This window comes from Euprymna scolopes, chromosome 23 (assembly GCF_053919585.1).
Source record: "Euprymna scolopes isolate OS-2025 chromosome 23, ASM5391958v1, whole genome shotgun sequence".
In the NCBI taxonomy this organism is placed as follows: Eukaryota; Metazoa; Mollusca; class Cephalopoda; order Sepiida; family Sepiolidae; genus Euprymna; species Euprymna scolopes.
In genome coordinates this window covers 121832226-121856622 of record NC_136504.1, presented here as the reverse complement: position 1 = coordinate 121856622, position 24397 = coordinate 121832226, and the positions used below count along the sequence as shown (strand labels likewise).

The following is a 24397-nucleotide window of genomic DNA, read 5'->3' as shown; positions in this document are numbered from 1 at the left end:
ACATACCTTATCCATTTTGAGTTGATCTTGATTTGACGGATCCTCAGAAAAGCCGTAAACGAAAATTTGTATGACACGAAATCTTGGTAATATTTACAGCTTTTTATTATCAACATTTCCCTCGACTTGGAGCCATTACTGCCCACCACCAGCTTTCTTCCTGTGACTATCGACTGCATCTGTTAACTCTGACTTCCAACTCTTGACCGACTGATACGTGTCTTTCAAGCTTTTTCATTGCATCATTAACTCAACGTAACTAAAGATATAAATTGAATCATCTACCTTCGTCAAGTATTTTGTTTATGGTTTAACAGTCTTTACTACTAAAACATTTGTTTTTATTTACCAAAAATGCTTTAATTGTTTATAGAATCTAATCCAGTTTAATTCCTAAAAAGTCATGTAACCATATTTGCCCTTGAATTTACTTCTTCTTCTTCTTCTTCTTCTTCTTCTTCTTCTTCTTCTTCTTCTTCTTAATAATAATAACAACAACAACAACAATAATAATAATAATAATAATAATAATAATAATAATAATAATAATAATAAAACAACAACAACAACAACAATAATAATAATGATGAAAAAACAAAAAACAATTAAAAAAAAATTAAAATAATAAAAAAAAAAAATCTCCTGGCTCGGATAATTTTTCAATACCCCGGGTGTATGTATATGTGCAACATTCGGTACAAGTACAGAAATACAAGATTTTATGTTACTCGCATAAATATACTTATTTGTGTTGGCAAAAGTGTGTTGATTCTCATGGTGCTTGTTTTGATCAATAAATTTTTGTTTGAGCCGAGATTCATCTGAATTTAAAAGTTAAAAAGCACTTTCTTGCCAACCTGATATATATATATATATATATATATATATATATATATATATATATGTGTGTGTGTGTGTGTGTGTGTGTGTGTATGTGTGTGTGTGTGTGTCTGGTGCTCTTAAAGAAAAAAAACAGATTTACGTACTAGGGTATTTGTATTTCAATCATAAGATTACACATATGACATGCTTTCATAATCATCATTATATATATATATATATATATATATATATATATATATATATATATATATATACTAGCATGGGTGCCCGGCGTTGCCCGGGTGTTTGGAGGTGTGTGTTGAGCAAAAAATAAGTGGTAGTAGGAAGGCAGGCTCGAACCCGTACCGCGAAGGAGGAAAAGAATGGGGGAAAAACGTGACGTCTTTGGTGTTACAACCACCGCAACACCGGAAGTGATGTAGGTTTAAATTAAGGCTAGACAATCGAAACGAGAGGATGACTTTCGCAAATATTGGTGAAAAAACGACCCCTCCCTGTAGAAAAGTGCCCAGTTGAGGGTGAAGAAATTAATATCTTTGGCTAATTTTTCGGTATTTATCGCCTGAATAGTCGAGCTTCAAAACGATACTTATTTTGTGAAAATCCGTCGCCTCTGTCGAAAGTTTAAGGCAGACATGCAAACATGCATATATACATTTATATATTGGTAGCTCAAATTTTTGACCCAAACTGATTAAAGAGCTTTCCCTATCTCTGAATACCCTTTATGTAAAATTTCAAATGTTTAGACCAGAAATTGTCTGAGTAATTTGGTAGAGACCGCAACGGTCACATTTTTTAAAACTTTGACCCCTATTATTATCCCTTACATTTATTGTTTTGGGGTCAAATTAAGTTATTAAGCTAGATCCATGTCCAAAAAACGTATATCTAAAATTTCAAGTGTTTAGACCCAAAATTGTCGGATAAGTTTGGTAGAGTTCTCAAAGGTCAAATCGTTGAATTTTGACCCCATTAACAGCCTAATTTCTGGCCGAAAACGGATTACAAAGATTTTCCCAAATCTCAGGACCCTGTATATCAAATTTCGAGTCTGTAGACTGAAAATTGACAGATATATTGTGTAGGGAAATGTGTACACACATACACACACACACTTTTATTTTTATAGATATGTAGTCAAGCACACTTATATACATATACACATATCTATATGTCTCCTAGTCTGTCTGTCCACTTTTTTTTTCTCAGAAACTACTGAGCCGATCTGAGATTTTATATGAACCTTTGTTATGATAAGGTGCGGTGAATTAAGTAATGTAGTATTTGCTTGATGCACAGTTAGGGATTAATAAGAATTAGTCACCACAGTACTTCATTTACTCCACTTTTTCTCAGAAACTACTGGCCTGATTTGTTTGAATTTTTGTATGGACTTTCATTATGACAAGATGTAGCAGACTACGTATTATAGTAATCATTCAAAGCAGAGTTAGAGTATAATAAGGATTAATTACCGCAATACCACATTAACTCTAGAAATTTGGCATGAAGCACTCCTAATGTAAAGGTTTATAACTTTTGTGTATTTTTCAGTGCTAAAACTTTTAGTATGCATGTGTGTGTGTTTAGGCAGCATTCTTTTATTTAGGAAAATGTTACTAAATAACAGTTTTTTTGTAAATATTTTAATTTAAAAAAAAAAAACTTTTAATAGTCTCTTTAGTATTTTAGTGAAATTTGTGTATCTAACTTCCATTGGTTTCTTCTTGTTTCACGATTTTTTTTAGTCGCCTGCAAGCGACTCTATGTCACTCCGTCGGTTGGTCGGTCGGTCTGTCCGTAACACTTTTGTGCTTGGCCTTTTTGGTTAAGATCAAAGGTGTGTTGTTAATAGATGCTGTTCTTAGCTTTTTAAGCTTTTCTTGGCCTTTTGGTCAAGATCGAAGTGTAGTATGCATTCTTACTATATGCTGTACTTATTGTGATATAAAGTGAGGGATCACTTTTCTGTATTACGGTAATGTAAAATGATCACTCACTTTACAACCAGTCAGTCTCAAAGCCATTCAAGTCATTCTCAAGATCATTCAAGTTGTTTTTGAAGGATTCCAGTCATTTTTTAAGTATTCAAGTCATTCATAAGGTCATTCAATTCATCCTTAATTTCATTAAAATCATTCTAAGTCATTTACTTTTTATTTATTTAAGTCATTTCAGCCCATTTTTCGGTCATTTTAGTTTATCTTTAAGAATTTTATAAAACAAAAATGTTATTTCAAAGTCAAAAAACTTGTTATATTTAAAACGAGAGAAAAAAGTCTCCCATTAAATTGAACATTTCCCTAATTATTTTAGCATATTATCTGAACTCAAAAACACGCGGCTTTTTTTCTAAAGTATGCATTACTTCTAGCTAGTCTAAAGTTAATACGTAACCCTAAAGGTATTACTTAATAACCAGATTTTTAAATGAGTTTAAAATAACCAGATTTTCCCATTTGATAAAAATTCCATTATAGCATAATATGAAGTGGAGCTGGAACGGTCGAATATTCTAGCTCGAGGTAGATAAAGGCAAAAAAGTATCCATGCATTAACATGGGAGGGGAGACTATCTTCAAGTACTATCCTAAGCTGGGAATGGGGTACCGGACTAAGTAGATATTAATAATCGTCATCTTTTTTTAATGGAGAGTAGATAATGCATGTGGATGTGTAATCGGCAGCTCCAGTAACTCTTGCTTCTCCTTTTTTGTCCTTTAGTCCTCATTTCCAATGAGTGATTTTTCTGACAAAGGGTGAAGAAAAAGCTGCTTTCAAGGTCGGTATTAGTTTGTGAACAGTAGTATGAGATGTCGGAATTTTCTGTTTCTATGTCTATCCTTGTGGTCATGTCACTAGTAAGAGTGCTGGAGGTAAACGTTTCATCTGCGCTGACGTTACTCGCTGACGTTACTCGCCTGATAGTCAGGGACCCGAACCTTGGATTAAGCATTAAGGAGTCTGTCCTATCAGCAGGTGCAAAGTACCGGGGCTACTGTATTGCCATTTGGTGAATGGATTCTGGACCATACAGTAGTTTATGGTAGGGCCTCTCGATGCCATACTAGTGGGTAATTGTTACGGCTTTACCTTATCATGATGTGCTACAAAAAAATCTTGTTTTTTTCTCTCTCACTTTCCCTCTCTGTCCTGCTCCAATCAAGTCTATCGACCTCCACAAATCCCAAAACCTCAACATGACAAATCTCTCCCCCCCCCAAAAAAAACACGAATAAACCTAGAACCCCATCCTCCAACGTAGAACCCTACTACCAGGTCTCCTTCTCCAACATCAGGGGTCTACGTTCCAACCTTCCAGAGGTTGAAACACAATTACAGGAGACGAAACCGGACATATTCTTTCTAAGTGAAACTGGCATAGGGCCAACCATTTCTCTAGACGAATTCATAATTAAAGGATACTCCTACTTAACATCTAAATCTGACCCTCAAGATCGCCATGGGCATTGAATATGTGTCTACATAAAAGATGGCTTTCCATGTGGTGGGATATCTCCAGAGAAGACCCTTATTTACCTTATATGTGCTTCCGGTTGCACTAGCTTACACCACTGCATTTATATTTGCCCTCTATCGCCCTCACAACAGTGGAGTTACTATCTTTAAGAGCATATCTGAGAAAATAGACCACATCCTGTCTGCTCATCCTTCGGCTTACATTCACATTTGCGATGACTTCAATGTCCATAATGTTGAATGGCTGACCCATTCAAATAAGACCGATGACGAGGTGAGGTTCTGTCATGATTTTGCCATTGCCTATGACCTCACTCAGATTGTTCATGAACCCACCCGTGTGCCCGAAACTACTGGTCAGTATGCAAGCCTTCTAGACCTTTTTCTCACAACTTCCCCTGAGCTATGTTCATGTTTCGTTCTATCTCCTCTGGGATCCTCCGACCACTCCGTTGTAGCAATTAAGAAAAAAGTGAAATTTAATAAGTCTTCTGATGTACCTCTCAACCGTACTGTATATCGATACTCTATGGCTAACTGGGATAACTTCCGTACATTCATATCTGATCTACTTCTGCATTCCACGTTTAAAAAGGATGTATCCTCTATAGTATCAGACCTGACCGAATGATTAATTGTAAGCATAGACCGATTCATACCATCCAAAAAATTCCAACAAAAACCTAACAGCCAGCCATGGTTCTCCTCAGAATGTGCTGCTGCCATCGCGCACAGAAATTACTTTTTCCATAGCTACCAAGGTAATAGATGTACTGAGACTAAAGCTGTTTTTAGGACTGCCAGCAACCACTGTAAAAGAGTAATAAAACATGCAAGAGAGCTATATGCTCAGTCTGTTAAATCCAAAGTAGCTGAACAGCGGCCTGGTTCCCACCAGTTTTGGCAAATAGCAAACAGAATTCTGAACAGAAGCGTGCGTTTTATCCCAACCATTATCAATGGACCTTAGGTCATCTCCTCAGCATCCGACAAGGCCAGACTATTTGCCAAGAACTTTGTAGCTAATTCTACCCTATGCGACGAAGGCCATCAACTCCCCATATTTACTCCTATAACAGACAACACGCTATGCAGCATACAAATACCTGTGTGTGAGGTCGCCAAGCTAATCAAGAAGCTTGGTACCAGTAAAGCAACTGGCCCTGACGGCATTCCAGTTATAGTGCTGAAAAAGCTCCAACCAGAACTTGCTCCCATACTTACGAAACTGTTTAAGCGTTGTCTTAAGGAGAAGTGCTTTCCAACACCCTGGAAAACCTCATCAGTATGGCCTGTATTTAGGAATTCAGGTGATACGTCATCTCCCTCTCAGTATAGACCAATAAGTCTCCTGTGTGTCATGAGTAAGTTGCTGGAATCCATATTAAATAAAGAAGTAGTCAATCACCTAAACAGAAACAACCTTCTTAGTTACATGCAATATGGTTTCCGCTCTGCAAGATCGACAATAGATGTGCTAACGGTTATATCTCATAGGATTAGTGAATCCCTTGACAAAGGCTTCTTTTTCAGGGCAATTGCTCTTAACATATCGAAGGCTTTCGATAAGGTATGGCATAAGGGCCTACTTCACAAGATTTCCAGCTATGGTATCACTGGAAATGTTATCTCAATCATTAAATCATTTCTCTCCGATAGGTTCATAAGAGTAGTGGTAGATGGGCAGAAATCAGAGGCCCACAGTATTAATGCTGGAGTCCCTCAGGGGTCCATCCGGTGCCCAACTCTCTTCCTGATCTACATCAATGACCTCCCAAAACACATACTTATATCATTCGTTGACATCTATGCTTATGAAACGACCATCTACGGCAACACATCAAAGGCTGTAAATGACAAATTTCTCTCTAATTCTCTCTCCTCTGATCTTGAGCGCGTGGTACACTGGGGGGAAAGGTGGCTGGTAACTTTTAATGCATCTAAAACCAAGCTTCTATCTTTACATCATCAACGCTCTGACCCCATCTGGCGTCAATTGAAATGGAGTGCTCTTGTCTTGGGGAGGCTCCATGTTTTGACAAGCTTGGGCTTGACCTTTACTCCTGATCTGAAATTGAATACACATCAGGTCTGTGGCCAAGGATGCTGGAAAAATGGTGGGATTCTTCTACCGCTCCAGAAGATATCTTACTACTGATGCAATTCTCTATCTGTATCCAAGTACGCCCAAGGATGGAATACTGCTGCCACATCTGGACAGGAGCTGGTAAAAACAGCCTATCCTACCTTGACAGAGTACAAAATAGACTTCGTGGTTTGGTGGAGGATGCCCTTTTCTCCTTCCTGCAACCTCTCTCCCACACAAGAGACGTTACGAGCCCGTCTTTGTTTTATCGTCATTTCCATTGCAAGTGCTCGTCTGAGCTCCAATCTCCCGTGCCCTCCTCGCCAATCTTTCACGAGAAACACCCGTCTGGCTGAAACTACTGTCAATAATTTCCCCCACTCTTTATCTGTGCCTAAATCAAAACGTAGATTCCATGAGCAGAGCTTCCTTCTCAGAAGTGCACGACTGTGGGGCTTTCTTCCGTTTTCCTGTTTCCCACCTGACTACAACTTGGATGTCTTCAAGTCCAACATAAACAAATTCCTGACAAACAGCCCCCTTAATTGAGACACTCTATCAAATCTCCAATACCAATGATTACTATAATACTATCTCATTGATTTCTGCACATGCAATAACACTTATCCCTGAGTGGCCTCCGGGCCTTAATGAGTGGTGACCCCCATGTAAAAAAAAGCTTTATTTTCGAACTTTAATTGAAAAATCAATTCACATAACTTGATTATGTAATATAGCTGACACCAGTGCAATGTAGCTGCCTTCAACCACAATCGTTACCTCGATACAGACTCGGAACTGGTAGCATACCTTTCCCACAAGTGCCGGAGGGAGCTCGGTGAATACTCGGCGGATTGCGGCAATCAGGTCGGCTTTGGTGTTGTGGAAGGTCATGTTGGTGATGTTCTCAAAGTATGATATAACAGATGTAGTCGAGCGGGTTCAGGTTGGAGGAGGAGGGGACGGTGAGATAAATGTAACACTCACTTCTGAAGCCAAGTCTGGGTGTCTTTGGACTGGTGGACCGGCGCCGAGTCTTGTTGCCACACTCAGTGTCTGCCAGTGCCTTTCTGATTGCGCCAGATGATTATCACACTCTTCAGCACATCCAGGTACACTTAGATGTTGAATTCCAATCCCACTTCGAAGGTGTGAGGTTACATGATGTGTCTCTCACTTGAAATCACACCACAGACCATAAACATGTCCGGAAACTTTATTTTCCTTACTCTATGCACGTCCTTATTATTTGTGGTAATCTAGCGATGATTTTTAGGGTGCTTGAAATGGTCCGATTGTCATAACGTGGATCGTAAAGAGCATAATTATGTACAGCGGCGCATCTCCGATCTCACTCGTTGAACATTGTGCCACTTTTAGACATGATAAAAGGCTACTATCGGTTTTTGGGATTTGAACGCACCTGGCCGATTAGTAGGTTGTCTGCAACAAAAAAGAAAAACAGTTTTAAACAAAAGGAAATGGAATTATGTACACTTTTCTAGGGCGAACATTTTTCGTTCCATCCTGTACTATGTTGCTTTATGAAAAACCTTTTCTCTTTAATAAAGTACAGAAGTGCCTGCTCGGGTCACGAGAATGTGCAAGTTCTTATCATGGTACTCATTGTTTTAGTCATATACGACTACATCATCGGCAATGCTGGCCACACCATCTAGATAATCTAGGATTTGTTTTAATTTATACTTGGAAGATATCTTGCAAGGCATTGAAATCACACGATAGACGCTTCCAACACACTCTTTAAAATGTTAACATTTGTAATTCCGCATCCAGGTAGACTACCCAGCATTCCAACTTGGCTTTATGTTTACTGAACATTTTGACTTTTGCAAAGGCTGCGTTTAGTTCTGTCGCTGTTAGTATGTTATGCAGGCATCTTATGAAAATTGCGTTGAGTTTCATGAGTCTATGCCTAATCGGAGAGATCCGTTGTTTTTCGTGCTGTATGACAGACTGGAGCACCAGTCCGATTTCTCCTGAACTTTTTGGTGCCCATTTTAAAGGATCCTATTAATTTCCTGTTTAGTTTGTCGTTTAAGTGGACACTTCATTTGTGTGGAGGATCGATGAAAGACTATGCATCTTTCTTTGGTAGCAGTCTGGCAATTCCATCAAAATTTCCAATCCTATCAAACTATTTGGGGTCTTTTGACATCAGTTGACTTATAGAAAAGATAGGCGTAGTTTAAAATTTTTTAAAGGTGTCCACATGTATGGATATTAGTTTCAGCTTTTTGCATGTCAGAAACCCTTCTACTGTAGGATTTGGTACATCTACAATATAAGATGATGTTTGTACCCATTTTGTATTCTGGCATGGAAATCTGATGGTTCTAAGGACATTAAATTCGGTCGCCTCCGTGTAAGGTTTCACATGGCTGGGTCGCAACGGGGAAATGACTTTTATTGTTTAACAGTTTAAGTGATTGCTGTGTGCTCCGAAATCGATTTTAATGTAAAGAATCTAGTGTGTTCTGCATTTCATGTGAGGTGGTCAGATATTCAGAGTCGTGTAGGCTTCATCTCTAGTTTCTTGAGTAATACTATTAATACATTTAGCACTGATAGTTAGGCAGTGGAAAGGCTGTAAGAAATCGTCTTCGTCATTTCCAATTTCGATGTGGTCGATGTTCTCCTTTTGTCTCATACGAATTTGGTGCCGTGATTCCAAGACTTGCTCCCCTCTCTGCTTTTCTGTCTCTTTTCCCTTGATTTAGCTTTTCTGCAGCATCTCGCCGATATCTCTTGTTTCCACACGCAGAGTACTAATAATTTTTACACTGGGAACTGTTGAGACTTTTGGCTAGTATCACAGTGCCCATACTTTCTACAATATATTATATTTGCTTTCGCCATTCTGAGCTGGTTCAACTGGTCGTTTCTGGTAAAAGCCCCGTACGTCTGGTCTCTGGTCAGTATATTGGCTATGCTGTAGCCCTTTGGTTTGCTGTAAATCTCGTCCCAGAAGCCTCATACGATGTTGTGGTGAGCTCTATAAGTCTCTAACCCAGCTTATCATCCGTACATTTACATTTTGTGCTCATGTTCTGGCTAGTGTAATGAAGGCGTCTCATAATTCATTTGGCTTCTGGCGGTGTTGCATAAGTCTGTGTATTTTACAATTCACATTGACTTTAAGCTGGCTTTTGTAGAAGTTCCACAGGTGATCGAGTGATTTCTTTTGTTGACCAGTGAGGTCACTTGCATTTAAGCATTTTGAGTATCATGTGGTTACCTGTCCAGTGCCCACTGACGTCCAGCTACATGTTCTATGCCTACTGACATTCGGCTACTAGTTCCTACCTCAAGGATCCAATAATCTCAACCTCGCGAGGCACCTATTCTCGCTCCAGCTGATCCTATATCCATCGCAGCACATTTTGCCTTTTCTTGGTAAAATACGACACGATACACGTCGTCGTTAACCGATCATTTGTATTTGTCATCATTCTTTGCTATTGCCGTTACCTGTTTGCCTTGTGTCTACTTTATTAGTTGTAAAGTTGAGTGGCATCTTCATCCCTCTCGACCCTATGCAACTTGTATACCGTAAATATATATTTTTTATTTTTGTTGTTTAATTATGTTGAATTCTGGACAAGCACCTACTTATTTTACCCATGATAAACACCAAAGAGATCGGCCCCGTGTTGAAATTATTTTTTCTCCTCATTTTCATTTTCTGCGAACCTACTTTTCTAGTGGCAATCTTGAATTCTAACTTCCGTATGCAATGCCAGGCATCTTTTAATACTTGTGTGCTTTTTAAAAATGTATAAGTCAATCGAAAGATGATCATGAAATTCATAATTGGTTCCCTTTATCGAGCTAGAAGAATTTTCCCACCGTAGAGTATTCTACAAGATCACTATTAGCCCAAGTGTGACGTGACCGTCCCAGGGGCGATTGGTTTCCCCACTTGAGGCTGAGACTCCCTAAGCACTGGAAAATGCCGGGCAGATATGATTTTTCATTCTTTAATTATCATTGGTGTGTCCGTGTGACGGCAAAAGACTTGCTGAGAGAAAGATTGGATTTGTAAATTTCGTTGTTTTATGAAACTCGGTTATTTTATTATTGTAAATTTCGTTGTTTTATGAAACTCGGTTATTTTTTTGTGTAAATTGTACTCCGAAAATGGAGTTCAAGACTAAGGATGTTTATAATTTGAGTGCAATGCGCGCGACCTAGAGAGTCGTGGAGATAACCTCCCGAGGCATGAGAACGTTTACAAGTCCACAGGTGCACTCGAGGGAGGGAGAAACTCTCCTGGGGAGACGTAATTGGATACGATTGGTCCATGGACACCCCCGGTTTCACTCCACCCCTGAGTATATGAACGGGGCGCAGAGTAGAACTCGTCAATTGGAGTTGAAGCTGACGTTGTTGAGAGTTGAGACAGAACAGCTTGTTTAGAATGGTCACGCCCCTCTCTTACTGCATCATCCTCACCGCAATATCGAGACAAATCTACTTATCGACTCAGTGGAGTCTGTCAAATCAACATTGAACTGTAGACAATTGTACATAATTATATATTCTTGAATTGAATCAGTAGAATAGAGCACTGAGTTGTTTTTCTTTTGTGTGCAAAATTGTGTTTCTTTTAGCGCGACAGATCGACGAAGCGGCGATATATCAACCCGATTGCGAAATTGAGACCATCCAAATCGATCGACGGCCCCTGCCACACTAAGACACTTTGTGAAGGACAGGTCACACAATCATGGAGTATTGTTGACACATATGAGCTGCTGCATCTAACACTGGCCTCTCCCTCTTGGATAGGGCCCAAAAAAGAGTTTTCAATCTAATAGATCCCTATGTGTCTACTATGCCTGAACCACTGTCCCATAGCCGCAATGGTGCACTTATATGCATGTTGTACAAGTATTTTTTATAGAATGTGCTCTGATTAACTCATTGCACCTGTACTCCCACGACGTATATATCCCAGACAAACCCGCTTAACAACAAAATCTCAACCCTTCACCAATGAGTTCCCTTAATGCCAGAAAGCTTTATACTCTAATAGGTTTTTCCCTCAAGCAGCTACAATTTGGAATTTCTTCATGTTTCCTACTTCCTTGATTGTACTATTGCGCAGAAGTTTTTATGTAGCATAAACCAACATCTTGTTAATCTTTCCTAGATATGGTCCCAAATAGTAACCCCTTACGTCCAAGTGGTAATATGCCTTGTTAGGCGTAAAGGTGAGTAAAGCACACACAACAAGTATTACTATTTTAACTTAGTTTCTATTTGAGTTATTTGCTACTATAGGGATGCGTAAAAACGAATATTTATTATATGAATAAATTTCCAAAGTTAACATCCATCACCTATCTTCTAAAACATCACAAAAATTTTAGAAATTACCAAATCCTGAGAAAAATATTTAATGCTTCCAACATAAAGCTAGGTGGAAACGTGACGTCATTTCTCCAAGTCATCACGTTCGAAAATTGGTTGATATGCCGTAAAGCAAAATACATATCACTTTAAGTAAGTGAGAAATAGAGAGATACACACATGCAGGGAAATAGTATGAAGTGATTTCAATAAGTTTCCAGACTTTCTTTTGTACAGGCATATAACATTCTCGTAGACTCTTGAACATTCAGTATGTTATTTCTATACATCTTAAGAGATGACTGCCCAATTTTTATGATTTCAGGTTCAAATGAACAGCTACAGTAGGAATTGGAATACACCCTAATAAAGCCTCATTGTCACAGTTGGTGAAATTTAAAACTGCAATGTAGACGCGGGGACTCTTTAGAAGAACGATATGCAATAAAATTATTTTAAACTTGGAAAAAATGTCACAGAAACGTATGGAATTCTTCAGATTGTTTTTGGACCGTCTTACATAAATCGAGCATCACTTTTTGAATGCCGCAAGGCTGTGAAGGATGAATATCGGAATGCTGTGAGGGATGGTGGGAGGTCTGAGAGCAGTAGGAGTCATAACACCAGAGTTGATTTATCAAATAAAGAATTTCATAGGTAAATACCGTTGTGTGTCTATAAAGACAGTAAGTGCACAGGTTAATGTTAGTGTACACACAATTATTCGCGAGAAACTGAAGATGCGGAAAATTTGTACGAAGTTTATCCCAAGGATGCAATCCACAACTTCATCCTTGTCACAGACTGTTTGACCAAGATGTGACATCAAGACAGTTCAGCACTCTTTCTATAATCCAGACTTTGCTCCCTGTGACTTTTGGTTATATCTGTAAGCTCAAGAAAAACCTTAGAGGCTGTCTTCATCAGACAATTCAGGAGATGATAAACACTGTAACGAAAGTCATTGACCCGCTCGCACAAAAGGACTTCGATGAGACCTTCGAGTTGTTGGAACAGTACGAAAAGTGCATTGCAGCTGGAGGAGATTACTTCGAAAGAGACTAGAGTTTCACGTGTGTACTATAACTAAAAGCCCCTGTACTAAAAAAGTATAAAAACTTATTGAAGCCAACTCATAGGCGAAAGTGAGGACAAAAGTCAACATTGGATTTTATATAAGATGTTTAATACTTTTATTAAAAAAGAAACTTTTTTGTGTAATAAAAATGAGCATGTACATTTGAAAGAACCCACGTAAGAAATAATGGTTAACAAAATATAGAAAAAAAATCACACGTAACAAATAATAAAATGCTTATAAAAGGTTAGAATTGTTCTGACGGATATACGACATTAAGACAATGGTTAAGAAAAAAAATAAGAGTAAAGAAAGATGAAATGGTATTAGAAATGAGATTTGACATCTGCCTATAACAAAGATCACGTCATAGTCACAAGGTTTATTTTTATTTACTGGTAGGGATACACGACGTTAGCCGGGATTAAATGCGGATAAACGAATGCTCCACATTTTCAATACTTTTATTGTCATCGAAATCACCCATTATCAATCAAATCGATTGATTGCCTGCTCTAGTTCAAGACTCATCGCGCTGCACCGAAGGGAACTTAACATAGCTCCTCGCAATGACTTAGATCACAATACATTACTGTAAGGGAACGACTTTTAGTTTAATATTGAACATTGCAGAATAGGGAAAGACAATACAAATTTCAATAATGATTGTTCAAAATATAAATGTTTATGATTATTAATATTGTACTAGCACATTGAGCTGTTGTTGCCCGGTATTAAATATAATGTTAAATTCCTTAAAAAATAAAGTAAAAAAACGGAAAGAAATTGAGACGTCTGCATGCAAATATTATATAGGATAAAAACATAGTAGCAAACTGACTCTCTCTTTGTGAACTTACAAAAAGTATGGAAAAAAAAAACGAAATTTAAAAGAAAATCCGTGCAATTTATCACAAAACTCGTTTAGATGCGTGATTCCTGAGCTGAATTCTAGTCGGACATATTGTAGTAATTTACATACTATGTTTTAATTCCAAATGAATGCATCAGAGCAGTATTGCAAATTAAAAGGCCATGATGACTGAATTGGTGCATTTATGGTATGAAATTTTCATGTTTCTTTTGCAGATATTAACAGTGTGAGACCCTAAGAAAAGAACCCCTACCGCGGACGCGAAACAGACACAGAGATGAGTCACCGAATTCCTCCATGCAAAAAAAAAAAAAAAAAAAAAATGAACCGATTAATGTTCACTGGCGTATGTACAAGGCTTACGAAGCCGATGCAGTGCAGTTGATGTCATCATAGTTAGGGGATGGATTCTTCGATTTCAGAGTGGTAACAGTGAGTGACAAATCATTTATTGATTTATAATCGAGGCATTAAAATAGGCAGGCAGAATGCATTAAGGATGGTAGAGACTATGCGGAAGGGTAAATTCTGGAGCACAAAAGGTCGTTTGTTTTATTGATACTACTCCCGTTTGCTTTGCTTTTCAACGTTTGTTTTAGTTTTAAATTAAATATACGAATACTTATTTTTGAAACAACCCTCATAATTAACACATAAATTATTTATTAGTATTGGTGTAAGTTTTAGAACTGCAATTTTCACGAAGCTAAAATAAAATACTTGTGTTTTATTAATTGTCCCCAATGAATTACAGTAGTTATCTGGCGTTAATATTTAATCGCCCCCAAAATATTGATTTGTCGTTAAAAAGCACATCTGGTCAGATGTTTAACGTTGTAGTAATGATAGCGATGATCGAAGATAAGTGGTCATTCCGTGTGTATTGCTAAATTGAGTATTAACTAAAGGGAGATAAATCTTTTCTGAAAGTTGAAAATTTTTTCTTAATTTTTGGATAGATTCGTTATTGCGACACGATACTTCATTAGATACCATTCGTTTCTCTTGAAATTCAATATTTCAATTTTCGAATTTAGCTACAAGAACAAAAAGTTAAATACTAATATGCTAAGACAATGGGGTAGGTATTATAGTCATCACAACATATGAACACGCTAAAAATTTTATCAATAAAATATTTGTTAAACATTTTTTAAATCTTTACAACAGAAAAAAAGCAAATAAAAAAAAAAGTTACGTCAGTGATCTTATGAGATCGAGGATTGAAAACGATTGCGTTTATCTTATCACTCCAGATTAGATGTTATGATCATAGTTATATAAAGTTAGGAATGTGTACACATTTAATATTTTTCTTATATGTATTTATATTCGTCCATATTCTATCATATAAATACGTTTGTTCTTTATATTTTTCTATATTTTATTATATTTATATATTTGTATTTGATATTTTTCTATATTTTATTTTATTTCTATATTTGTATTTTCTATTTTTCTATATTTTATTATATTTATATATTTGTAATTTTTATTTTCTACATAATTTATATCTGAACTACTTAACTGATCATTATGAATTTTGTAACATAGCTGCTCAGCGTAGAATGAATAGTGTTGTTTATATTTACGTTAATTTAGTTGTATGTCAAACGAACAAATTCAGATATCTGATTTTTCAAATTAAACGTTTGGTAGAAGAGATGATTCTTATTTTGTTAGTAAAATATAGAAACATTATTTAGTTGTTGTGTTAAGCAAAGCATACATTTGTAACTGTCTGTTTTGATCAAAGTGTGATATCTGTTCTGGCGGCGATCAGAAGAATAAAAATCTTGAAAGGTGGAAGACTATTTTTTATTTTTCACTCAGTCAAACATGCCCATTTTGGGAGGAACTTGGATTTCTTTATATTAAAAAGCACCTGTCTAATTTAGTTTAAAGGCAAGTAAATTAAACCCATAAACGCCAAACACAGAAATCGTCCTATAACTTATTCTTGTTATAATGAAAGACAAAATTAAATTCACTGATTATTAAGCATCGTATTTCAAATTTGTGTTATAGATAGTAATTAGTAAAGTGGTTATCTTTTCCGGATTGAACTCTGAATTAACAATTATCTAATTAAAACCTACACCTTTGAAACATACATATATACGTATCTTCGTTGTCTTCAACTGATTTTTATAAGTATGGTTCATAAGGTTTAAAAAAAGTATTCAAGTTTGGTTTAAAGTTTTCCCAACAAGTTGCTGGTGTAGCGTCATCATAATTTCTCGCTATACAAAGCTATTTTGGGATTAATATAATACGGTTTTATCGATTTCCTTAGTCCATCGTCTATTGACACACGTTGATCCCTGTTTTTAAGGTGAGGATCATAGATGCTGTTTTTGACCACGATTTCATCCGTGTTTCTCAGGGATTCTGCAAAGAAAAGAAGTAGAATGTGAGTGATGATGATGTTCTGCAATATTCATCTTCCCCTATATTCAGTTTTTAGTTGAATTTAAGGGTCGAAACGATAAATTTGTCGCCCTAAAAACAACAATACAGCTTTATTTTAAAACGTTTATTGAAAATATCAATTCGGGTAACTGGGTTAGGGTTAGGGTTGGGTTAGGGTTAGGGTAAGGGTTATCAATTCGGGTAACTGGGTTAAGTAGTAGAGCTGACATCTATTTCATGCAACCGCCTTCACTCTCAATCACCGCCTCAGTAAATGTCCGAAAGTGGGAGCATGCATTTTGCATAAGTACCAGCGGGATCTCGGCGAATACTCGGTGGATACTGGCAATCAGGCAAGCTTTATCGTTGTGGGAGGTTATGTTGGTGATATACACGACGTATGACCAAACGACGTAGTCCAGCGGGTTTAGGTCGGGAGGAGGGGCGCAGTAAAGAAGGATACTAAGTTATAGTACTCCTTCTGAAGCCAAGCCTGAGTCTCTTTGGACTTGTGGACCGGCGCCGAATCCTGCTGCCACGCCCAGGATCTGCCTACCGCCACCTGACTCAAACGCAATAGCATGACTGCTTCCTTATTGCAACCCGATCATCTTCAAGTAAAATGTTAACAAAAAACAGGCCTCTTAAGTGATACAATTTTGTCTATTTCGTCCATCGTTTTTAAATCTCTCATAATACTGTGAATCATCAAATTATAGATTTACTTGATCCTGCTTTTCCAATGACGTTTGGTCTTTGTAACTTGTGATTCATTAATATAACAATTCAATGGTTATTTTCTTGTAGAGCTTCACAGGTTTAATTTTGACTCTTTACTAAATTATTTGGAAAATTTCTTTTGGAATACAATCTTGAAACCTACAAGTCCTTGTTAATGAAAATGATAAAATATTAGGGTTGATGTCTTTATTTTAGCCTAAATTCACAATCTAATATGGTTTAAAATATTTAATAAACCATATTCATCATTGTTCGCCTTATTGACGATAAGCCGAAAGAATGCTATGAATATTCCAATTTTTTTAATTGAGTTCTACGAGTTGCCTTCAATAAGTCTCCAGATATTTTTTGTATAGACATTTAAAATTGTCATAGACTCTTGATAATTCTTTATGTTATTGCTGTACAGCTTATATATGATTGACCAATTTTTATGATTTCAGGTTCAAGTGAACAGCTACTGCAGAAATTTGAATACACCCTATTACAGTCTGATTGACACAGCTGGTGAACTGGACGTGAAAATATCCCAGAAGAACGATATGAAATAAAATCATGTTTTAAACTTGGAATAAAATGCCACATAAACGAATAGAATGCTTCAGACTTCTTTCGGATCATTTTTCATGAATCTAGCAGCAGATTTGAATGGCATGAGGGATTCAAGGAAGGCAGGACGTTTGTGAAAGACGATGCTAGCTGTGAGAGAAATAAGGAAGGTTGAACGCCAATGTTGTTTCGCCGAATAAAAAAATTCATGCATAATGATCGTCGTGTGTCTATAGAGACAATACGTGCACAGTTTGATACCAGTGTGGGAACTGTACACACAAATGTTCGCGAGTAACTGAAGATGCGGAAGATTTGCGCGAAATTTGTCCCAAAGATGCACCATCATTGTCACAGACTATCAGACGAAGATGGGCATCAAAACAGTTTCAGATCTGCCCTAGAGTCCAGACCTTGCTCCGTGTTATTTTTGCTTTTTTCTCAAGCTCAAAGAAAACCTTCGACTATCTCTATAAGACAATTGAGGAGATGAAAGCGGCTGTGACAATAGTCACTGACATGCTCACACAGGAGGGCTTCTATGGAGCATTCAAAAAGTTGTTGGAGCGATACAATGAGTTCATTGCAACCGAAGGAGATTAGTTCGAAAGAGACAAGCGTTTCATGTGTGTACTATCAATAAAAGTGCTTATAGGAAAAAGTCGTGTGTAACGTAATCCCCCATTGAGGAGCGTTAGAACTACGCTGAGGTAGCGGTGTCTAGGACTCTTATTTCACTGGATCTCGGCACGTGTCGTCTAGGCTCCTCGGAGGTTGTTACATAATCTGGTATGCTGAAAGCGAATATCAAAGCGGCAGGCAGGAAGAAAGACAACGATTGTAGTCTATCTACTTAAGCTTAATTCTCATAAAATTATGTACAAAAATGTGTTTACAATTCTCATTCAGATTTTGTAAGTTCTTCACAACGTCTCGACTCTCTTCACAGACAGCGACCGACGGATGGATGAGATGGGGAGAGGTCCCCTCTCCCAGGGAACGGCAGGTTTATATTCCCTGTTCCCGAATTCTACGAGCAATCTGTTCAATTTTAGAGCGCATCGATCCGATGTGGGTGGGGTGGAAGTTTCCCCAGCTAATCAAATCACGCCAAGCCCCAACGATCTGAGACCCCATTCAAGACTAAAAATCACATAACCTCGAGGTCACCAACCATCACTCAGCCAGTACAATATGTTCGTCTAACATCCTCGCATTTCCTCTGGTTGAGTTTTTCCCAAATAACAAAATATCTCAGGTCTTCCCCCCCCCAAAAAAAAAACAAATATATCCATTTCGACAGTGAATTAAAATATATCTATATTTATCTTCTCTATCTTTAATCCTTGGGTTATCTGGCGTCACCCGGGAATACAAAGCTACCTCAGTGTAGTTCTAACGCTCCTCAATAGGGGATTACGTTACACGTGGACACTTGTTGAAGGCATGTATGTACTTTCCATTCCTGAGTATTCATTGAAGCAACAAATCCTTAGCTACTAAGTATATTAGCGAAGAGTAAGAAGATTAATTCTGGCATAAAAGGGCATACACAAGAATTTAAATCTACATATAGCGAAGTTTTTCGTTCCAGCGCAAAGTCTCACCAAAAAGAAATACTATTGTCGTTTTTGGATCAATAGAAAAAAAATAGCATTCTGTCTCCATGTTTTTGTTCGATGCAAGAACATACAGATAAAGCTGTGACAATGACTTCCATACCTAAAAGCGGTATTGGAGAAATATTCTGACTATATATATATATATATATATATATATATATATATATATATATATATATAGAGAGAGAGAGAGAGAGAGAGAGAGAGAGAGAGACTGAGAGAGAGAGAAAGAGAAACACAGGTAGATGTAAATATACATATATATATATATATATATATACGTACATATATACACGCAAACACAGAAACACGCAGACACACACATACACACACACACACACACATATATATATAAGACGTAAGAATTCGATAAGAGAAATTAAATAAAGTGCTCTTGGAATATGTATGTAAATTTTTAAAATAAATATTTGTATATACATATATATATATACAAATATTTATTTTATATATATATATATATATTTTATATATATATATATATATATATATATATATATATATATATATATATATATATAACTTCTTGCTATTGTTTTGCATGGCTTGTTGCACTATTTTGGCGAAATAATCTTGATGAAATTTTCAATAATTAATTCGAATTCTATTATCATAATTATTTAAAGAACTTCCACAGGTCATCATCAGAGATTACTCAATGATAATGATCAATGATTATCCCTGGATTTTTTTTTTTACATGGGGATCACTACTTATCAAGGCCCGTAAGCCACTCAGGGATAAGAGTTATTTTGTGTACAATAATCGATGGGATAATATCGTAGTAATAGTTGGTATTGGAGATTTGATAAAGCGTCTTACTTAAGGGGGCATACTTGAAGACATCCAAGTTGTAGTCAGATGGGAAACAGGCAAACGGAAGAGAATTCCACAGGCGTGCACTTCTAAGAAAGAAGCTTTGTTCATGGAATCTACGTTTTGATTTAGGCACAGATAAAGAGTGGGGGAAATTACTGACAGTGGCTTTAGCTAGACGGGTGTTTATCATGACGGATTGGCGAGGGGGATCAGAGATTGGAGCTCAGACGAGGACTTGCCATGGAAATAACGATAAAACAAAGGCAGGCTCGCAACGTCTCTTTTGTGAGAGATAGGTTGCAGGGAAGAGAAGAGAGCATCCCCCACTAAGCCACGAAGTCTATTTTGTACTTTGTCAAGGCAGGATAGGCTGTTTTTTTTGAAGCTCCAGCCCAGATGTGGCAGCAGTACTCCATCTTTGGACGTACTTGGCTTTTATAGAGATAGAGAATTGTATCAGTAGTGAGGTATCTTCTGGAGCGGTAGAAGGATCCTACCATTTTCTCAGCGGCCCGGGCAACAGACTTTATATATGTGTTCCATTTCAGATCAGGAGTAAAGGTCAAACCTGCGCGAGAAGAAGTCTTTTAACATTTTCCTTTGATAACCTATACAAATGAATTTACGTCATCAGCATACGTGTTTGCCACTGACTTGTCTCTATCAATGACAATAATACTTCACTGGAATTTGGGTTGGCAACAAAAGTTTCATTTCCATCCAATGGAGATCTGGTCTGTTCTTTCTCTGCTTGGTCTTTCCACCGCTCTGAACCCTTCTTGACTATTTAGTGTTATGTCAGTTGATGACAACCACAAATTTATTATTATTATTATTGCCTCACATGGAGCTTTCCCACATTTAACAAGCGATCAGTTTGGAGACCTGTGGTGTTTTCTGGCAGCTGAGTGACAACAAGTCTCCCCAGACGTCCAGCTCTCTCCACCTCCTTCGATAGCATTTGCAAATAAATTTGCGTCTTCGGAACAGCCTTATACCATTGCTTTCTCGCTAGTAGTGGCCATTGGTTTATACTGGAATTTGAGTGGCACTAAGCCTCCCCAAGATCCCAGTTCTCTTCGCGTTTGTCCAGCGGAGGTCTGGCCAGCGCTCTCTCCTTGGTCTTTCCATCCTCCTTGACCCTTCTTGGCTCTTTGGTATCACTTTTCTATGGGAGGGGACGGTGATGAAACAATGGGGGGATGCATGATGGTGGTGTAGAACTTGTAGATATGCAGCTTCGACGTTCTTCATTCCGTGTAACGCTTCTTTATTATTTTATCTTGTGGTATTCCCCACATTCGAGGAGTTTCCTTAATATTTCACCCGTTTTCATTCTCGTAAGGGGTTGTATTTTTGCAGTTATTCCTCTGATTCCAATTTCTGACATTCTTTTTTCGAAGTTTTTTGGAATTGTTCCTAGTGCTCCTACTATTATTGGTACTATTTTGATTTACTAGTGATACTGCTCATGTATTTATACCTTTTATTAGGTTTCTGCTATATAATTCCGTTTCCAGGAGTTTTCTAGTTCTCCTGAGGTATTCCTTTCCAGTTTTCTCTTTCATTTCTGTTGCTTTGATTGTTACCGCTTCCAGAATTCCTAAGTATTTATAGTCGTCTTGTTCTCCTAGTGCCCTCATTTCTGTTTGGTTGGGTAGTTTCATGCCTTCTGTTGTTTCCAGTTTTCCCTTTCTTATAACTAGTTGTGCGCACTTTTCCATTCCAAATTCCATTTGGATATCTTGGCTGAAAATTCTGTCAGTGTTGATTAGTGTCTCTACCGCCTTTATTATTATTATTATTATTATTATTATTATTATTATTATTATTATTATTATTATCTTCATAGCGTTGTGATGTTTTACACCTGAATTTTACCCTCAAGGGCTTTTACACCGAAGCTAGTGAGGATAGTCAAAGAGTCAATTAGATGGAAAGTACCTAGTGTAGAATGATTGCTGCACTCTTGTGCGGTGATGTTGTATCTTATTCCTAAGAAGTTTTGCCGTTTCAGAAGATTATCAGGAATTGAGACAAGCGCACCTATAATTATAGGTACGATGAATGTTTTATTATTATTATTATTATTATTATTATTATTATTATTATTATTATTATTATTATTATTATTATTATTATTGCATATTCATCCATTAATATTATTATTTATTAATATTAATTAAAATTATTATTTATCATTATTCCTTAATATTAATTATTCTTATTTATTATTAATAATATCATTATAATTATTTGCTAAGATAGTTATTAATCATTCATATTATTATTCTTGTTATTTGTAATTTTTTTAACTTATTGTTCCTATTAATTATCACTAATCATTGTTATTAATACTATTCATTATTATTACTCATCATTATTGTAATGATATTCATTATTATTGTTGTAATTATCGTTATTATTATTCATAATACTTATTTATTTTATCATTACTACTATTATTCATTAAAAGTATTCATTAATATTCATTATAATTATTCATTATTATTTATTAACAATATTATCATCATTATTCATAGCCATTATTAGTCGTCATTATTTATTATCATTTTATTTTATCATTATTTATTGTTATTTATTGTTGTTAAGTATTATTATTATTATTTATTATTATCATTATTATTTAATGTTATTGATCTTTTTAGTATTCATTATGAATATTCATTATTTACATTATTATTATTATTATTGTTATCATATTATCATTTGTAGCTATGATTATTATTAATTATCTTTCATTATTGTTGTTCATTATTAATCATTTATATTATTCATTATTATTAATGTTATTCATTATTCATCATTATTATTAATTATTATTATTATTATTATTATTAGTTATTATTATTCATTTTTATTATTTAATATTATTTGTAATTATAGTTTCCTATTATTACTCTTTAGTCTTATTATTATTCATTATTCATTTGTATTATTCATTATTATCATCATTATTACTCTTATTATTATTATTCATTTACTTTTTCATAATAAAATTAATAATAATAATAATTATTATTATTATTTTTACTTTTATTATTGTTCATTAATATTGTTCATTATTATTATTAGTAGTATAGTTTTTATTTTTATTATATCGCTTCGAATTACTATGACTTCGTTGGTCTTTCAAAAATAAGCTAATTGCAGTTTAATTTATCACTCGGCGTTAATAAGAGCTACATAACATCTGTTTTAAAGTAACATATCTTTATCTCAACTATTATATAAAAGTTACTTTACGTGTGTATGTGAATTCCTTCCCCATAGGTTCGAAAACGCCTGAGGTTAACCTTTTCAAATTATACATAGATTTAATCTATATGTCTAACAGTATTCTTAGATATGTTTCGTAGAAGATTCATCTGATAAATATCGAAAATCGAAAATATCCGATCTTGAAAATAGCTTTATTCTCTAATAGATAAAAAAAAGAATAGATTTTATAAGGGGACATTTTACGTTACACCGGCCAATGGACAGAATAAAATTTCAGCAAATCATTTCTTCTTAAAAATAGATTTACTGTAACCTGGTGATATACGTAAGAGGTAGAACATTCGACTACAGATCGAATGATCACGTGTTCAAGCCCGAGTGTACCTCACCATTTTACTTTAATTTTTTTCTTATTAATGAGTCCAATTTACGATCAAAGAAGTACCTTTTAAAATCGCCGCCAATCATTTCTTTGTTTGCATATTTTAAACCTTAACATTCATCAGAAGTAACTTTTTCAAGACATTCATTGTCTAACTCAAATATCAGCTGATGTTATATTATAAACAAACACAGACGGAATTTGATGAGCGGCATCATCATCATTAATTTTTATTGTTTTTTTTTTTTTTTTTTGCGAATTAATCCACCGGGCAAATTATTCCTATTATGATAATCAACAGAGAATTGGTTCGGTAATAATTCACACGAAATCCGCATAAATTAAAATATCATGTTTAAGCGTATTGTACGACCGAGCAACGCCGGGCTGCCAGCCCGTAGTTGATATTTTTATGACAGAGACGACCAATGAAAAAAGGCTCCTGGCGCGCACTTATTTAGGATTTTCATCAGAGCCTTGTGCACTGATTCACCTCGACACGTTACCACTGGTTCTACTTTGTTTTAATTTTCTTATCACTTTCTTTTTCCTGGGGATGGGACATTCTACTAGATGCCGAACATTCCCCCATTAGTTTGGTTACTCCTACCGACAGATCTTTTTAAGATTCTAACCGTCCCGTTTAATACTATTTTTTGTATTTCGTAGCCTCGTAGGAAATGTCTTTTTCTCTTCCTTGCAACCTTTATCTCACAGAAGATATGTTGCGAGTTTGTCTCTGATGTATCGTTATTTTCATGGAAAGTGTTCAAATGAGCTTCAATCTATGGTCCCCCCTCGCCAAACTTTCACAAGAAACACTCGTCTAGCTGTAAACACTATCAATAATTCCCCCCACTCTTTATCTGTG

The 24397-nt window shown here is 36.0% G+C and overlaps 1 protein-coding gene across 3 annotated transcripts in view; it reads right to left on the bottom strand.

Annotated features, from left to right (window-relative positions):
* Positions 1-15539: 15539 nt before the first annotated feature.
* The window catches only part of LOC145246173 (uncharacterized), a 422674-nt gene continuing 413816 nt past the window's right edge, over positions 15540-24397 (bottom strand). For 2 of the 3 annotated variants that reach the window (XM_080108045.1, XM_080108046.1), the window contains one exon: positions 15540-16131. In XM_080108045.1, the coding sequence (XP_079964171.1) occupies positions 15971-16131 (161 nt within the window). In that variant the 3' untranslated portion in view covers positions 15540-15970. The remainder of the gene's footprint in view (positions 16132-24397) is intronic. The other variant, XR_013863104.1, reaches the window with a different exon arrangement.